The sequence below is a fragment of the Mustela erminea genome, chromosome 7 (assembly GCF_009829155.1).
Source record: "Mustela erminea isolate mMusErm1 chromosome 7, mMusErm1.Pri, whole genome shotgun sequence".
Classification (NCBI taxonomy): Eukaryota; Metazoa; Chordata; class Mammalia; order Carnivora; family Mustelidae; genus Mustela; species Mustela erminea.
Window position 1 is genome coordinate 24,529,321 of NC_045620.1, and position 17,312 is coordinate 24,546,632.

General features: G+C 46.9%; 1 protein-coding gene across 3 annotated transcripts in view; it reads right to left on the reverse strand.

Annotated features, from left to right (window-relative positions):
- Positions 1–17,312, reverse strand: part of ZNF341 (zinc finger protein 341) — a 45,201-nt gene that overhangs the window by 18,602 nt on the left and 9,287 nt on the right. For 2 of the 3 annotated variants that reach the window (XM_032350936.1, XM_032350938.1), the window contains 6 exons: positions 16,385–16,534; positions 12,310–12,561; positions 7,950–8,145; positions 6,857–6,947; positions 5,430–5,623; positions 3,051–3,241 (listed from right to left, as the gene is read on the reverse strand). In XM_032350936.1, coding sequence (XP_032206827.1) covers positions 3,051–3,241; positions 5,430–5,623; positions 6,857–6,947; positions 7,950–8,145; positions 12,310–12,561; positions 16,385–16,534 — 1,074 coding nt within the window. The remainder of the gene's footprint in view (positions 1–3,050; positions 3,242–5,429; positions 5,624–6,856; positions 6,948–7,949; positions 8,146–12,309; positions 12,562–16,384; positions 16,535–17,312) is intronic. The other variant, XM_032350937.1, reaches the window with a different exon arrangement.

Below are 17,312 nucleotides of genomic sequence, written 5' to 3' on the forward strand. Positions count from 1 at the left end.
CAAACCAGAAGTAGCCTGAGTCTACAATGACATAACTGATCTGCGGTACAAGCCCAATGCTGCTTACTTAGGGACTTCTTGTGACATAGGGAAATAAAACCTAACTAGTAAGCTAGTTGTCTGTTATTTGCAGAGTAATAATGAATTCCTAAGTGATCAAGCACACCCACTGGCTCTGACTAATGAGAAATCTACAGAGGGCTTCTAAGAAAGAAGAGACACAGAGAAGACAGCCTATTTTTGCTATGCCTAGACCACTGCCTAAAGTGACTACCATCCCAGGACCACAGGTACCCATCAGTCCAGAACCAGGTCATATCCTCAGGTGGCAGAGGTAAGAGGTGGAAGGACACTGGGTCCTTGATGTTGGGTTGAGTCAAATGACTGTCTCAGGCCTGGAGCTGTGCAATCTTGGGTTTTCCATACCCCTGGGTTGCAATGACAAGCCTCTTAATTGTTTAAGCAATCTGAGTCAAAGTTTTCTGTGTTTTTCCCCAAGGGTGTCCCAACTTAACACCATTAATCCCCTGCTGGGAATCTAGGATAAGGGACAAGTCAGGAGATTTAGATGAGGATTTGATTATAGTGACGCTCACCATGGTTTTGCTTAAATAGCAAAACATAGTTTATATCCTACATGTTAAAACAGGATTTCTTAAATGTAGCTGTTAAAAATGATGTTTTTTAAAAAAAAAAACAGTGACATGAGAAAATTCTCAGAATAAAAAATTAGGTTAAAAAATAGGAAGCACAGGGGCGCCTGGGTGGTTCCGTGGGTTGAGCCTCTGCCTTCAGCTCAGGTCGTGATGTCAGGATCCTGGGATTGAGCCCCACATCAGGCTCTCTGCTGAGTGGGGAACCTGCTTCCCCACCTCTCTCTGCCTGTCTCTCTGCCTACTTGTGATCTCTCTCTCTTTGTCAAATAAATAAATAAAATCTCTTAAAAAAAAAAATAGAAAGCACAAATCCCAAGAGAATTTACGCTTATTAAAAAAAAACCCGGGGCACCTGGGTGGCTCAGTGGGTTGAGCCGCTGCCTTCGGCTCGGGTCATGATCTCAGGGTCCTGGGATCGAGCCCCGCATCCGGCTTTTGCTCAGCGGGGAGCCTGCTTCCCTCCCTCTCTCTCTCTCTCTCTCTGCCTGCCTCTCTGCCTACTTGTGATCTCTGTCAAATAAATAAATAAAATCTTTAAAAAAAAAAAAAAAAACCCAATCTCTGGGGCGCCTGGGTGGCTCAGTGGGTTAAAGCCTCTGCCTTCAGCTCGGGTCATGATCTCGGGGTCCTGGGATCGAGCCCCATGTTGGGCTCTCTGCTCGGCGGGGAGCCTTCCTCCTCCTCTCTCTTTCTGCCTGACTCTCTGCCTACTTGTGATCTCTGCCTGTCAAATAAATAAATAAAATATTTAAAATAAATAAATAAATAAAAATAAAATAAAAAAATTTAAAAAACCCAATCTCAAAAAAAAAAAAAAAAAGAAGAAAGAAAAACACAAAAAAACAATTTCAAGAGGCCCCATGTGGATGATTATACTTATACAACACTCTCAAAATGACAAACTTATAAAAACAGAGAACTGATAAGTAGTTTCCAGAGGCTGAGAATGTTGGGAAAGAGGAGAGCAGGTATAATAATGACAGGTAGAATGAGAAAGATCTTTGTGGTGATGGAATTGTTCTGTACTGTGATCGCAGATTTTACCTATAACAGGTAAAATGGCAAAGAACTACACATAGCTTTATACCCATGTCAGTTTCCTGGTGTAGCTCTCAGGCTGTAGTTACACACAATATAACCATAGAGGGAAACTGACTGAAGGGTATAAGGGAATGCTCCCTACTATCTTTGTAACTTTCTGTGAATCTACAGTTCTTCCAAAAGAGAAAGTTGTTGTTTTTTCTTAAAGCTATCAGGGGGTGCCTGGGTGGCTCAGTGGGTTAAAGCCTCTGCCTTCAGCTCAGGTCATGATCTCAGGGTCCTAGGATCAAGCCCTGCATCAGGCTCTCTGCTCAGCAGGGAGCCTGCTTCCTCCTCTCTCTCTCTGCCTGGTTCTCTGTGATCTCTGTCAAATAAATAAATAAATAAAATCTCCCCCCAAAATAAATAAATAAAAAGCTAACAGAAAAAAAATACAATTCAAAGTTATATGTATATACAAATCCCCATTATAAGAAAAAAAAAGCTAGAAACTACAAAACATGCTGGATTTTGTGCTGCATTCTGGGGAGCACATATTGCAAGGTAGTTAATGACATGGGGTTGGGCTCTGAGCCCTGACCCAGTCAGTTACTGGTGGTCACTCTGGATAGGCACTTTGCCCCTCGGGGCCTCAGTTTCTGCATTGGGATGTACTGAAAATGCCTATTGCTAAGGTTGTTATGAAGATTAAATACAATTTTGAATGTAAGCATTCAGCAGGGTGTCCAGCATCTAACAAATACATTCTTCAACCTATAGATTCTCTAGATTTTTCTGAAATTTAAAAAAAAAAAAATTCTCTTTATTTATTTATTTACTTATTACTTTAGAGAGAGGGAGAGAAAGAAACCTAAGCAGGCTCCAAGCCCACCGTGGAGCCAGACACAGGACTCCATCTTACTACCCTGAGACCATGACCTGAAAGCCAAAATGAGCCAAAATCAAGAGTCCGATGCTTAACTGACTGAGCCACTGAGGCGCTCCTGAAGTGTATGCTTCAAAAAGGGTAAATTTTGTGAGATGCAAATTGTATCTCGATTAAAAAAATATAAAACAAAAAAAGACTGTGGTCCTAAATCCCCATAGTAGGTAGTTAGACATTAGATTTCCTTGGAGTATTGAGAATTTTTCTCATGTCCGGATTCTATTTTGTATGACGTATAAAAGCTGGGTTTTCTCCCTTGGCCTAGCACCACAGCGGCCCCACTTAGGGAGGGGAATCCTGGCCTATCACAGGTGGTTAGATGGTAGCTCACTGCAACTGGGGTGCACTCCTGTCCCTTTCTAGGCACTGTTCAAGACCCCGGCACCAGCCGAGTCTCCCATCTCCGGTGGTTGTGGCCATCTGCTTACCTGCTCATTCTTATGCTGGGTCATGTGGGACTTGAGCTGGAAGTAGGTGCTGAACTTGCTGGGGCAGAACTGGCACAGGTAGGAGCTATCGATGAGGACAACCTGCTTGGCCTCCAGTTTGTCCCCTTCGTCCTCATCTGCAGCAGGCAAGGCCTGGGGCTGTGGGGCACCCGACAGGGACTGGCCCAATCCTGTTGAGAAAACCAGGGAAGAAGGCATTGAGACTGGCAGAGGAAGAGTCAGGACAGAGGGCCATAACGTTCAGGAAGGGGTCACAGAGCACCCGCCGTGTGCTGCTGGGTCTACCCTGCCGTCTACCATGTTCCTGGTGTCGGACACTGTACTCAAGGCCCTACACTCACATTCAGCTTTGCGCACAGACACCGCCATTCCAGGTGTCCACCTCCTGAATGCTTAAATCCTGACTGGTAAACAGCTACTGCCTCAAATCTCCGCTCGCTGGTCTTTCTTTAGCCCTCTCCGGGTTTGTTAAAAATCTGGAACACTACTCCCGGCTGCATTCATCATACCTCCCCAGCCCCCCGTTCCAATTACAATCATTTATTTAGCTGTCCTTCCCTCACTTTTTGAAGACGGGGCCTCTGACTCATCTCTACAGAGGCTTCCATAAATGTTTGCTATATCGTTGAAATGCTGACGCCAGGCACTGTAAGAATTTTGGAAAAAAAAAAAAAAAAGAAGAAGAAGACGAAGATGAAGACAAAGAAGAAAAGAAACAGATGGGACACCTGGGTGACTCAGTCGGTTGGGCGGGTGCCTTCGGTTCAGGTCATGATCCCAGGGTTCTGGGATCGAGTCCTGCAGGAGCTCCTTGCTCAGAGGGGAGCCGGCTTCTCCCTCTTCCTGCCACTCCCCCTGCTTGTATGTGTTCTCTCTCTCTCTCTTGCTCTCTCTCTGACAAATAAATGGACAAAATCTTTAAAAGAAACAGATTGTTCCCCAAGGAGCTCAAAAAAAAAAAAAAAATGCACAGGGCACACAGAGACTGGCTAAACACATTGTAGGGCTAGTTCCAATAGGAAGCTCAAATAAAAGTGGCCACATGCCGCTCATACAACAAAACACCCCCTTCGTTCGCTGGTATGTGGTAGGCCATGCCCACCTGGGGGGACTCTACAGGAAGGGCTTAGGCCCTGGCCCTACACTGTCCAATACAGAGGCCACGAGCCACATGTGGTGACTGAGAACTCAAAATTTGTGGCCGGTCCATATCTAGATAAGCTATACACATAAAAAAACGCTGGATTTTGAAAACTTAGTATTAAAAAGGAATATAAAATGTTTCATTGATAATTTCCTTATATTATACACTAAGATGATATCAGGTTAGACAAAACATGATTAAAATTAATATCACTTTTGGGATGCCTGGGTGGCTCAGTTGGTTAAGCAGCTGCCTTCGGCTCGGGTCGTGATCCCAGCGTCCTGGGATCGAGTCCCACATCGGGCTCCTTGCTCCACGGGGAGCCTGCTTCTCCTTCTGACTCTGCCTTCCACTCTGCCTGTGCTCACTTTCACTCTCTCTCTGACAAATAAATAAATAAAATCTTTAAAAAAAAAAAAATTAATATCACTTTTTTAAAGTATTGTTTTTATGTAGCTACTAGAAGGGTTTATTTTTTAATTTTTTAATTTTTTTAAAAGATTTTATTTATTTATTTGACAGCCAGAGATCACAAGTAGGCAGAGAGGCAGGCAGAGAAAGAGGACGAAGCAGGCTCCCTGCCGAGCAGAGAGCCCGACGTGGGGCTCAATCCCAGGACCCTAGGATCATGACCTGAGCTGAAGGCAGAGGCTTTAACCTACTGAACCACCCAGGTGCCCCATACTAGAAGGTTTTAAATTACATATGTTGCTCATATTATATTTTCGTTAATAGCACTGCCCAGGGCCTAATAAGTCCTTACGCTCCATACAGAATAGGAACTAAACCGGTATCAGATCTGGGACATGATCATTAGCTCAGGGACAAGTGATGGCTCGGAAGGGAATCCTACAAAGTATAAGGGGCCTTGGAGACCATCTGCCCAAGGAAGTCAAATAGGTTTCAATTTCAAGTCAACCGATAGTGACTGCCTGCAGCAATATACTGAGAGTGATTCTGAGGCAGGATCCAGGCACAGCAAAAAGGCCAGGTGATGGATTAGTGCTGTCTTCTATCGGTACAGTATTAGAGTAAGGCCAGGCTTACTGTACATTTGTCGTCCCTCCTTTCATGCTATGCCCCATTTTATAAATAAAGTAGACTGAAGCCCAGAGAGGTCAAGGAGGTTGCCCAAGGTCACACAGCTGGGAATAGAACCCATGAAGCTTCAGAGGACAGGTATGGGTATGATAGCATTCCCCTCTTCAACCTACCTGTGTTTTCCTCATCCTCCTGCCTGCTGGGGTTGAGGGCCATGACCTGTACAGTCACAGAGTTGCGAGAGACAGTGCCACCGCTCCGCCCTGGAGGCCACACCTTATGAGTCTGCATGTGTTTCTTGACATTAGATTTCTGGGCAAAGGCACGGCCACATGCAATGCACTGGAAGGGCTTCTCACCGGTGTGGCTGTGGGAAACAAAGCCCGTCAGCACCCTCACGTAGGAACTGGGATGTGACCCCAGCAAAGGAGCTCACAGCCGCCAAGAAGGCCCAGACAGAGCCTGCGGATGCCCCTGGCCATCATTCTGACACCATGAGGACAAGCCACCAGACCAGAGGCAGAAAGACCCTGGGACCTTGGTGACAGTACGGAGTTGCTCAGTCAACCAGCCCTGGAGCTGACCCTCTCTGTGGGCCCTGCCCATTCAGTGAGATAAAATATTTCATAAATGTTTAAGCTCTCTCAGAGAGGGATTTATTCTTTGAAGAAGAAATGGCACAGTCACAGCATAGCACTTGTACCATTATTTAATATTTTCCTTCAAATAAATTCACGTTTTTAAAACTTCAAATACTTTAAAAATTAAGCTTCCTGTTGTCATATGGAAAACCCCTGATCATAAAAACAAAGTAACCAAAACTGCAAGAATTTATAAAACAGTATTATTACAATCTATACAGCTGCATTGTCCAATAAGGTGGACCCAAGCCACATGGGACTATTTAAATTTAAATTCATTAAAATTAAATTAAATTAAAAATTCAGTTTCCTAGTCATACTGGCCTCATTTCAATGCTCAGCATCCACATATGGTCAGTGGCTACACTACTGGACAGTGCCAATTTGGGCATTGCCATCACTGCAGAAAGTTCTATTGAGCAATAGTAGTGTAGTCTAGTGAAGTCTTTTTTATATTTAACTTAATTTTTAAAATTTTTTAAATTTAAATTCAATTAATTAATATATATTGTATTAATGGTTTTAGAGGTACGGGCCTGTTCAGGTCTTGATCTCAGGGTTGTGAGTTCAAGCCCCACCTGGGCTCTACTCGTAGTCATCTTTGCAGAGCGTGGCACCCCCCAGGTCAGCCCGTTCTGCCGAAGTGAGGATTGAAGCATCCCTCGCCCCTGCAAAGACCCCACAGTTCAAGTACATTCCCCCCACCACCCCGCAGGGCTCAGACCTTCTTCGCCGTAATGGGCAGGCGCCATAACTTTCACAGATCCCTCCTACTGCTCCTGAGACAGAAGAGGGAAAACCGACCTGACTTGGACAGAAGGTCTGAGAACCGTGATAGGATGGGTGGGGCCTTGGCCATCACCCTGGCAAGGGGACTGAGCAGGGAGCCTTGCTTCTACTGTGGACGGTCCTCCAGCCAGGGCTGCTGAGGAGCCACCTGCCCCACCATGCCTGGGTACCTTCGGATGTGCTGCTGCAGGTCGAAGTTTTTGGTGAATGACTTGTCACAGTACGAGCACTTGAGTTTTTGAGGCTTGGGCTTCCCTGCAGCTGAAAAACAAGGTGGGGGATGGGTGGGGAACAGTGAGGCTGGGGGTATAAGTGAGGGCAAAAAGAGCAGCCTCCTATCTCTCTATCCCTTGGACGTGGAGCCAGAAGGCCTGGGGGGGTCTACATGCACAGACAGGCAGGGAAAGTAGCACAGAGCCTCTCACAGTGCCTGGAGGAGGAATGCCCAGGTAAGAGCAGAACCACTTCTGAAAGGCTCCCCTTGGCCTGTGGATAAAAATCCAAACTTGGTGCTGTGGCCTACAGGGCTATGCATCCTCTGCTTCCTGCCAACCTCATCATTCTCTCCATCCAGCTGCAGTGGACTCCTTGCTAACCTTGCAAGACCTCAGGTGATTGATATCTGTGCCCTCCCCCTCCACCACCACTTTCTAACACTGTCCCTGTCCCATCGCTAGAATCTCTGAAGGGGTCACAGACACCACTGCTTGCCTGATATCCACTGTCCCCCTTCTTCCCTCAAAACCCCCAAAATAATGGAAACATCAATATTCCCAGCTAAAAGAGACATTTCCCAGCTTCCTTTGCAGCTAGATAGGGTCATATGACTAAGTTGTGATCAATGAGGTGGAAGCAAAGCATCATGCAGAACTTCTGGAAGCTGGGAGATGCCCCTTTTATCCTTTTTATTGCCTGGAATATGAAACTGATGACCGGAGCTCCAGCAGCCATCTTAGATGGTGAGGCACCCTGATAACAGAAGCTATGCCCTGGGGGTAGCAGAGCAGAAAGGCAGAAGAAATGTAGGGACCCCATGACCACAGAAGCACACGATTTCCAAACTGCCTGCCACTGGCCTTGATTGCACAGGAGAAAAATAAAATTCAATCATTTTAAAGTCCCTCTTACTTTGGACTTTCCACTACATACAACCATACTTCATCCTAGCCATCATAAGAGGGAAGATCAGAACTAAGCAGCCTTATGGACAGGAGAAGGCTGAAGAAAGAGAGGAAAGATGCCCCTGGAAGGTGGCGGGCCCACCTTCTGGGAGTCCACTGGCACCTTTGGCCCGGCGGGTCTTCAGTGTTGGTGGGGAGTCAAAGGTGGCCACCGTGCCCCCTGTAGCGCTGGTCATGGGGGCAGCCGGGTTTGGTCCTTTCGGTTTGAATCCCTGTTTGCCAGGGCTGTACACTGGAGGGGTGGGGTATACTGGAGCCTCCACACACTGGTTTGGCACCTAGAAGGACAGCACAGTGAGGGAGAGAGGCCTGGGAAGGATAGAAAAGAACTAGACCAGCCAGGGGGACCCTCACTCTGGTCCTGGCTAAACTCAACCAGGATCGCAATCCTAACCCCTCCATCTGGTTCAGTCAGCCCAGTCACTCCCAAGACCCTGTAGAACTTCATGGAGCCAGTAGGCTAGAAGCAGCTTTGGAGCCAGACAGTCTGGGTTCAAATCCTGACTCTGTCACTTATCTAAGTGATCTCGGAGAAGTCTTCCAACATCTCTCAATTCCCCAGCTGTAAAATGGGGCTAATGAGAGTACTCCTCTCCTTGGGTTGTAGTGAGGATTAAATGAGTTAACATGTGAAGAGCTCAGAAGGGTGCCTAGCATACAGTAAATGTTCAATAAACATTAGCTGCTGTTACGGCATTATTGGTAGTAGTAGTTTGTTAGCAAAGGAGAACCAGGAAGTCAGAAGGGTCTGTATCCTCACCAGTAACCCCGCTTCCTAACTGACCCTGCCTGATGCCACACCAGCATCTCTCAACTGAGAACGGACCCTGAAGCCACAAAAAATTCATTCACACCAAATGAATTCTGAGCCACTCAAACCTCGTTAACACTAAGCTTACGCCATGACACCAGGGCATTGTGAAAATTTCATTAATTCAATGATTTACTCATCATTCATTGGTTTTTCCAGGCTGGCTTATCCAAAACTTCACTTCCTATCCTCCTCTGCTTTTTTCTTTTTCTTTATAGACTTATCATTATCTAATAAATTATGTGTTTTACTTACTTATCTATTATCTGCCTACTTCCATGAAGGCAGGGACTTTTGGTACACTTTTGTTTACTATTCCATCCCAAGCCTTGAGTCATCCTTGCCAGAGTGGACATATAATAAATATTCACTGAGCCAGTGAATTCATTTATATATTATAATATAATGAACATAAAAAAGGTATACTTGTTCATTCATGTGATCAAAATATATTTGTCAGATATATTTGGTCTTCATCCACAGTTCCTGGAAATGCTTCAGAGCCATAAAAGTGAAATGGGTGTCTTATTATTTCTGTTTGTTTTATTATTGATGAAAGTGACTTTTGGCCCTGATCCAACCATGTGCCTGATGGTTTAGAACGTTCAGTCCCATTCCCCAACCTCTGGGGAATGAGGTAGGGCTACAGGTTCAACTAGCCACAGCCTATGACTTAATCGTGATTATGTATTGAAACCTCCATAAGAAATCCAGACGACTGGGTTTGGACAGCTTCCAGGTTGACGAACACATGTATGTGGGATGAGTGGGACACAGAGGCTCCATGCCCCTTTCCCACACCTCACTCTATGTACCTCTGCATTGGCTTGTTGATCCCATATCCTTTATTATATCCTTTAATAAACTGGTAAACGTAAATGTTCCCGAATTCATGAGCTGCTCTAGCAAATTAACAGAACCTAAGGAGGAGGTTGCTGGAACTTCCAACCTGTGGCCTGTCCGTCAAAAGCACAGGTAGCTTGCAACTGGCTAAAGTGGGGGTGAGGGCAATCTTGCAGGACTGAACCCTTAACCTGTGGGATCTGCTGTTATCTCTGGGTAGAGAGCATTAGAAATGAGTTGGATTTCTTGGACACTGTGCTGGTGTCTGAGAACTGCCTGGCATCGTGAGAGGGTGCTGGGAGCGGGACCTCACCCAATAATGGAATTGGGTCCAGGAACGAGAAGAGTTGCTATCAGTGGATGCATGTGTTGGGCATCTAATAGGGCACCATCTGGTATGGTAGGTGCTTCTGCTAGATCTCATCTGTTGGCCTTTGATACCATTCCTACACATTCCAAGCTCTCCCCTGATATGCACATTCTCAGACTCCCTTACCAGCAAGGTTCTGAGCACAAATTAGGCTCTGCCCACGAGAAGCACCTGCAAGAAATCTGGAAGGCAGAGAAAGGTAGAAACTGCTTTCCTCTGGCAGCGGAGGTGGGAGACAGGAAGGTGTGTGGTTCTAAATTTCGGATGGCTGGGGGTGCCTGGGTGGCTCAGTGGGTTAAAGCCTCTGCTTTCGGCTCAGGTCATGATCCCAGGGTCCTGGGATCGAGCCCCACATCGGGTTCTCTGCTCAGTGGGGAGCCTGCTTCCCCCTCTCTCTCTGCCTGCCTCTCTGCCTACTTGTGATCTCTGTCTGTCAAATAAAAATCAAATAAAAAAAATAAATAAATTTTGGATGGCTGGCTGAACCCTCCATCCCCCTCCTGACCACCAGCCCTCGAGAACGGCAGCACAGTGACAGAATCCTACAGCTTCCCCAGCTCTGGGCACAGCTGGAGCGTCCTGGCCCTCTGGGCCAAGCAACAACAGTGAACCTGAAAACCAGTGGCCTCTGCCAACTCTGCCCTTTGCTCCGTCTAGCCCTCCTGAAGCCACCTTTGTAAGCACCTGGCCTCCTGCATTAAATCCCTTTGCCAGAAATGCCTAGAGTGGTCCCTATTTTCCTGACCGATACAGAACTCAAATATCACATGGACGAATTCACCCGTCATGCAAGTCATCACAGCAATTACGTGACGGCCAGTGGGTTTGCTCTCTTTATCCTCAACAGCTCTGCAAGGGGAGCTCCCATTCCAGAGGCAAGGAGACTGAGGTCAGAAGGCCCTATTTCAGACACCTACTATAGATGCGCCATAGGCCAGGGACTCTGCTAGGGGCCAAGGATGCCAGATCAAAGAAGACTCGGGCTCTGCCCTTGTCCACGTGGGAAATGAACCAGAGCAGCTCCCTCTGGTCTGGCCCCCTCCGCCTACCAAGCCACCATCATCCCCTCGGCAATGCCCTGACTTAATTAATTAATTAATTTTTTTTTAACTCAACACAGGAAAGCTTGCTCTGTTCCCTCAGGCTAGGCTAAATCCCCTGCAGGCTCTCATAACATCATGCAGTTGGTGGTGAGATCTCCCCACTGGTCTGGCTCTCCTTAGACATGGAATGTATGTATGGCCAGATTGTAAGGTGAGTGGGGGTTAATGTGACCTCAAGTGCAGGCTCTTGGTGTCAGCACCGTGTCCTCTAGCACTGGCGTCAGGACAGGTTCTGAACCCTGAGCACCTTGAGCCTGTAGCAGGGAATGAGTATAGCACACAGGGTACACGCACCGGTTTTGTGGCTTCAATTCTCTAAGCTTCCCAGTACCTGTGCCCTTTGCAGGGTGATTCTGCAGCCTTCCCCCATCAAATGTGGCATCGGTTTCCCTACTTCTTAAATCAGCTGGCCTACCCTGGCCAACAGAAGAGACCCGGTCACAAGCCTAAGCTCCAGGAGGCCACAGGCATTTCTGCTTGCATAACCGTGCCTCTCCCACTGCTGTGAGCACATGCCTGGCAAGCCTGCTAGAGGAAGAGGGGTGCCCTGGAGCAGGGCTGGCTTACCCAACTTGTCCCACCTACAGGCCGTCCTATAGCAACTGACAGCTGCCATCTCTGCACACCTGGGAGAGCCCGGCCAAGGTCAGCAGAGTTGCCAAGCCAGCCATGTAGGTTCAAGAACAATGAACACATTCTGCCATATACCACTGAGGTTCTGTGGAACTTCCTTCCACAGCCCTGGCTAACCCATACACCTAGCTTATTAAAAAAAATGTTAAGAGCCTGGGGCACCTGGGTGGCTCTTGGTTGGGCCTCCAACTCTTGATTTTGGCTTGGGTCATGATCTCAGGGGTCATGGGATCGAGCCTTATGTTGGGCTTCTGCGCTCAGCGTGGAGTCTGCCTAAGATCCTCTCCCTCTGCCCCTCCTCCCGCTCTCCCTCTCTCTCTCTCTAAAAAAATAAATATTTAAAAATGTAAGGGATATTCACATAGATAATTTTTTGGAATCTTCTCCCGAAAACATTGGTGTTCTCGGAATGTTCTGAGCCCTCCCTGAGGGCAGCTTCTATTTCTGCTACAACCTCTACTTCATACCCCCTTCTCAAGGCTTGCATTCCACCGTTACAGGTAAGATGGCTGGATTAAAGTCCTTCTCTCCCATGATGCGGATACCCCCCGATCTGGTTCTGTCTCCCACAGTACCTCTGGCACCATCTGGCACACAGCTGGTGCTCAGGGAAGGTTCAGGTTACCCATGATAACCAGAACCAGTTTCTCTCCCTCCACCCCAAACCCCGAGCTCCGCTCACCTCCAGGGGTGGGTAAGGCTGCATTCCCAATGCCTGGATCTCCACCGTGCCACTCCCAGCCAGGGGCGCTGTGGCACTGTACACCTCCACCACACCATTGCCGCCAGGGTTGGGACGCCCAGGGGGCCCCAGGCTCTGGGGTGGGGGCGGTGGGGGTTGGGGTGGTGGGGGTGGGGGCAGTGGCGGAGGGGGTGGAGGAGGTGGCGGAGGCTGGGTGAGGTAGCTTGGTGCGGAATGCATGTTCAGACTGCTCTGAAATCAGAAAAGAGAATTAAAGTGTCACACCCTCTTGATACCAGCTGTCTTGTTATCAGCCGAGAAGGACATTGGTCTTAGCCAATGACGTAGAAAGAAGAGCCCCTCACAAGGCAGCTCAGAGGACAGGGCTGATGGGAGGCATGGCAACAGAGTCATGAAGAATACCGAGGAAGCATCAACCAGGTGCCATTACCCTTTTTCTCTAGGAAAGTCGACAAAAATGGCCCAGCTTGGACACCTGAGTTGATCTAATAGCCCCAGTGTTGCTGTCCTTGGAGGGCTTGCTTGTGGGGCCCGCTCTGAGATCCTGCCTTGTGGAAGGTTGCCTAGGACCACTAAGGCTATTTTGCTCCCCTGGGGCACTGACCATCCTGTACGAGGTCACCTAGATCATTTGTACGGACAATGTGATCTGGGGTGAACACCTCCTTTCCTTCTAAGAGTATGGAATTTTGGTCACTTTGGCACCTCCATGACCAATCCCCAAGAAAAGCCCTGAGCCTTGAATCTTAGGTATGCTTTCTGGGCAGAACATGCACACACATTGCTGTTTTCCTCTGCTGGAGGAAAAAGTGTTTTGGGCAATCTCTCCCCACTGCCCCAAGAAGAGGAACTTTAGAAACCTATGCCTCAATTCCTCCAGACTCCAGCCCATGTCTTTTTCCCTTGCTGATCCTGCTGTGTATCCTTGGTCAGGAATAAACCACAGCCACCAGTACAACTATCCCGAGTCCTCGGAGTCTTTCTAGAGAGTGTGTTGGTGGCTGTGTGGGTGTGCGTGTGGGTGGCTGTGGACCCCTGAAATGCAGCCACTGACTTCTAGAAATTTCTTCCACAAAAATAAAAACAAACAGGTGGGCAAAGATTTGTGTACATGGATGCTTCTCTAGTAGTTTTTATAATGGCAAAAAATGGCAATGACCTACATATCTGTTAACAGAAGCCTGGCTATGTAGGCAAGCATCCATCCACATAATGGAATATTTTACAGTTATTAAAATGATCGTGATCATGGGTGCCTGGCTGGCTCAGCTGGTAGAGCATGCAACTCTCAATCTCTAGGTCATGAGTTCAAGGCTCACATTGGGCAAAAAGCTTACTTTAAAAAAAAAAAAAAGGCTGGTGATCAGTATTTCATAAAGGATGCTCCCCTTACCCACCTCCAGGGGTGGGTAAGGCTGCATTCCCAATGCCTGGATCTCCACCGTGCCACTCCCAGCCAGGCCCGCGGTCCTGGGATCAAGTCCCATATCAGGCCCCTTGCTCAGCAGGGCACCTGCTTCTCCCTCTGCCTCTGCTGCTCCCCCTGCTTTTGCTCTCCTCCCTCTCTCTCTCTCTCTCTCTCTCTCTGACAAAAGAAATAAATAAGATCTTTAAAAAAAAAAAGCCGGGGCGCCTGGGTGGCTCAGCGGGTTAAAGCCTCTGCCTTCGGCTCAGGTCATGATCTCGGGGTCCTGGGATGGAGTCCCGCATCGGGCTCTCTGCTCAGCAGGGAGCCTGCTTCCTCCTCTCTCTCTCTCTGTCTGCATCTCTGCCTACTTGTGATCTGTCTGTCAAATAAATAAATAAATAAAAATCTTAAAAAAAAAAAAAAAAAGCCAAAAAACTGTTTTTCAGGCGCCTGGGTGGCTCAGTGGGTTAAGCCGCTGCCTTCGGCTCAGGTCATGATCTCAGGGTCCTGGGATCGAGTCCCACATCGGGCTCTCTGCTCAGCAGGGAGCCTGCTTCCTCCTCTCACTCTCTGCCTACTTGTGATCTCTCTCTCTGTCGAATAAATAAATAAAATCTTTTAAAAAAAACAAAAAACAAAAAAAACAAAACAAAAAAACTGTTTTTCTATTTGCATTTAAAGATCGGGGAAGCCGGGGCGCCTGGGTGGCTCAGTGGGTTAAGCCTCTGCCTTCAGCTCGGGTCATGATCCCAGAGTCCTGGGATCGAGCCCCACATTGGGCTCTCTGCTCAGCAGGGAGCCTGCTTCCTCCTCTCTCTCTGCCTGCCTCTCTGCCTACTTGTGATCTCTCTGTGTCAAATAAATAAATAAAATCTTAAAAAAAAAAAAATAAAAAAAATAAAAAAATAAAATAAAAAAATAAAAAAAAAAAAGATCGGGGAAGCCAGACACCAAAATTCTAGCAGAGTTTTCTTTGGGGAGAGAGAGCATGGGTGGTTGATTAATTGATTGACTTCCCAACTTTTATTCTTTCTTTTTTAATTGTTTTTAAAGATTTAATTTTTAAGTAATCTATACACCCAATGTAGGGCTCAAACTCACAACACTATGATCAAGAGTCACGTGACAGCTGCGGACATTGTAACACTCTGTTCTTCAATACTGGATTCCATGCATCTCCTAAGAACAGGATATTCTCCCATATAACCACAATTTGACAATCACACTCAGGAAATTGCGTGTTGATATAATACTACTATCTAAAATATTCAAATTCCTCCTATTCTCGTTTCCCCAAAGTGTCCCAATAATGCCTTTGGATTCTTTCCCCCCAGTCCAGGATCCAACCAAGAACTGCATATTGCCAAGGGAAGGGCAAGCAAAATGGGTGAAGGGAAGCAGGAAATACAGGTGGAAAAGAAAAACAAAAAAAAAACCTCACACATTGTAGTCGGTTGCCATGTCTCTCTCGTTTCCAGAGCAATTAAACTTTGTTCTTAATTTTCTGTTGTGTATTTTCTAACATTTTCCAATGGATAAGGAACACTTTTGTTAAGAAGTTAGGAGGGGGCACCTGGGTGGCTCAGTTGGTAAGACATCCGACTCCTGATTTCGGCTCAGGTGATGATCTCAGGGTCATGGGATTGAGTCTCACATGGGGCTCTGTGCTCAGTGGAGAGTCTGTTTGAGATTCTCTCTCTCCCTCTCCCTCTGCCCCTCCTCTCCTCACCCTCACTCCCTGTGCACACACCTGTGCTCACTCTCGCAAATAAATAACCTTTTTTAAAATTTTTAAAAAATTGTCAGAGTAAAGCTCTTTTTTTTAAAATTTTTTAAAAGATTTTATTTATTTATTTGACACAGAGAGAGAGACCATAAGTGGGCAGACAGACAGGCTGGGGGGTGGGGGTGGGGGAGAAGCAGGCTCCCCACTGAGCAGAGAGCCTGATGTGAGGCTCTATCCCAGGACCCTGAGATCATGACCTGAGCTGAAGGCAGAGGCTTAACTCACTGGGCCACCCAGGCGCCCTTACATCTTTTTATTTTTAAGATTTTATTTATTTGAGACAGAAAGAGTACAAGAGGGGGTAGGGTCAGAGGGAGAAGCAGACTCCCCACTGAGCAGGGAGCCCAATGCAGGACTTAATCCTGGGACTCCAGGATCATGACCTGAGCTAAAGGCAGTCTTTTAACCGACTGAGCCACCCAGGTGCCCAAATAAATAAATCTTAAAAAAAAAAAAAGAAAAGAAAAGAATAAAAATAGGAGGGTGTCTGGCTGGCTCAGTCAGTATACATGTGCCTCTTGATCTTGAGGTTGGGGGTCATGAGTTCAAGTCCCATGTTGGGCATGGAGACTACTTATTTAAAAAAAAAAAAAAAAAAGAAGAAGAAGAAGAAGAAGAGTAAAAATAGGAGTCAAAATAGCCAGACTATGGCTATGAAAACCCAAAGTAATGTTCTAGGTCTCAACTAAAGTGATATCTTCCCTACCCACAGCAGCTCAGGCCAAGGGGAGACTGACAGTCCCTCTTCAGCATGAGAGAGCTGAGGCCATCCACTCTTCTCTCTACAAGGCTCCCAATTCATGGCGGGCAACATACAGGCCTGGAGTCAAGACCCTACGAGAAGCCGGCCGCCTCCTTACCTGCACAGGCGGGGGGCCCTGGGACATGGGCTGGTCCAAGGACGTGAAGGCCGACATGGCAGACATTAGCACGTCATCACTCACCAAGATGTTCCCCTGCACCAGGGTCTGGATCAGCGGGGATGGGGGCACGGTAATGTACGTAGAGATCTGGGTAGTGTGAGAGAGAGAGAGAAGGGAAGAGAAGAAAAGGGGAGAGAAGAGAAAGGATATGGCTGAGGCTTTGGAAGGAAACACGGCATGATGAAAGGCTTGGGCTCTGGAATCCCACAGACCTGTGTTTCATTTCCACCTCAGCTTCTCCCTGCTGTATGACCCTGGGCAAGTCACTCCACCTTTCAGAACTTCCATTTCCTTATCTATGAAATGAGAATAAGTCACAACTCTCTATAAGACAAATATCCCCTAATACTTTCTGGTATCTCTCCTAGAATAACACTCATACATGTCTACCGGGAGTCCATAAACAACAGTATTCTGTGTAGTTTTATTTCTAATAGCGAATAACTAGAAAGAGTCTCAGTGTCAAAGGGTAAACAGAGTAAAAAAGGCAACATAGTCATAGCTTAGAATACTACACAGCGGACAAAAGGTATTGCATGAGAAACCAAATTATACAATGGCATGGAGATTATATTTTCTTACTTAAAAAATTCTAAACAATAGCACTGTATAATTCCTATGGGAATCACCATGCTCTGCGTTGAGAGAGGTCTGCGGCAGCCTGAGAAGTATCAGTGTACAGGTCCTATGGCTCTGGGGTCAATGCTTTTATTCTGACAGCAGGACTTATGTCTATACAACGGAAGGAGATAATGTTTTAAAGGAATGAGCAGACAAGAGGCAGCCAGAAGGAAACCTGACATCTTGACGTAGCATCCTGAGACATGTCCAGCCTCCATTATGGGGATCCTTTAATCCCTCTAAG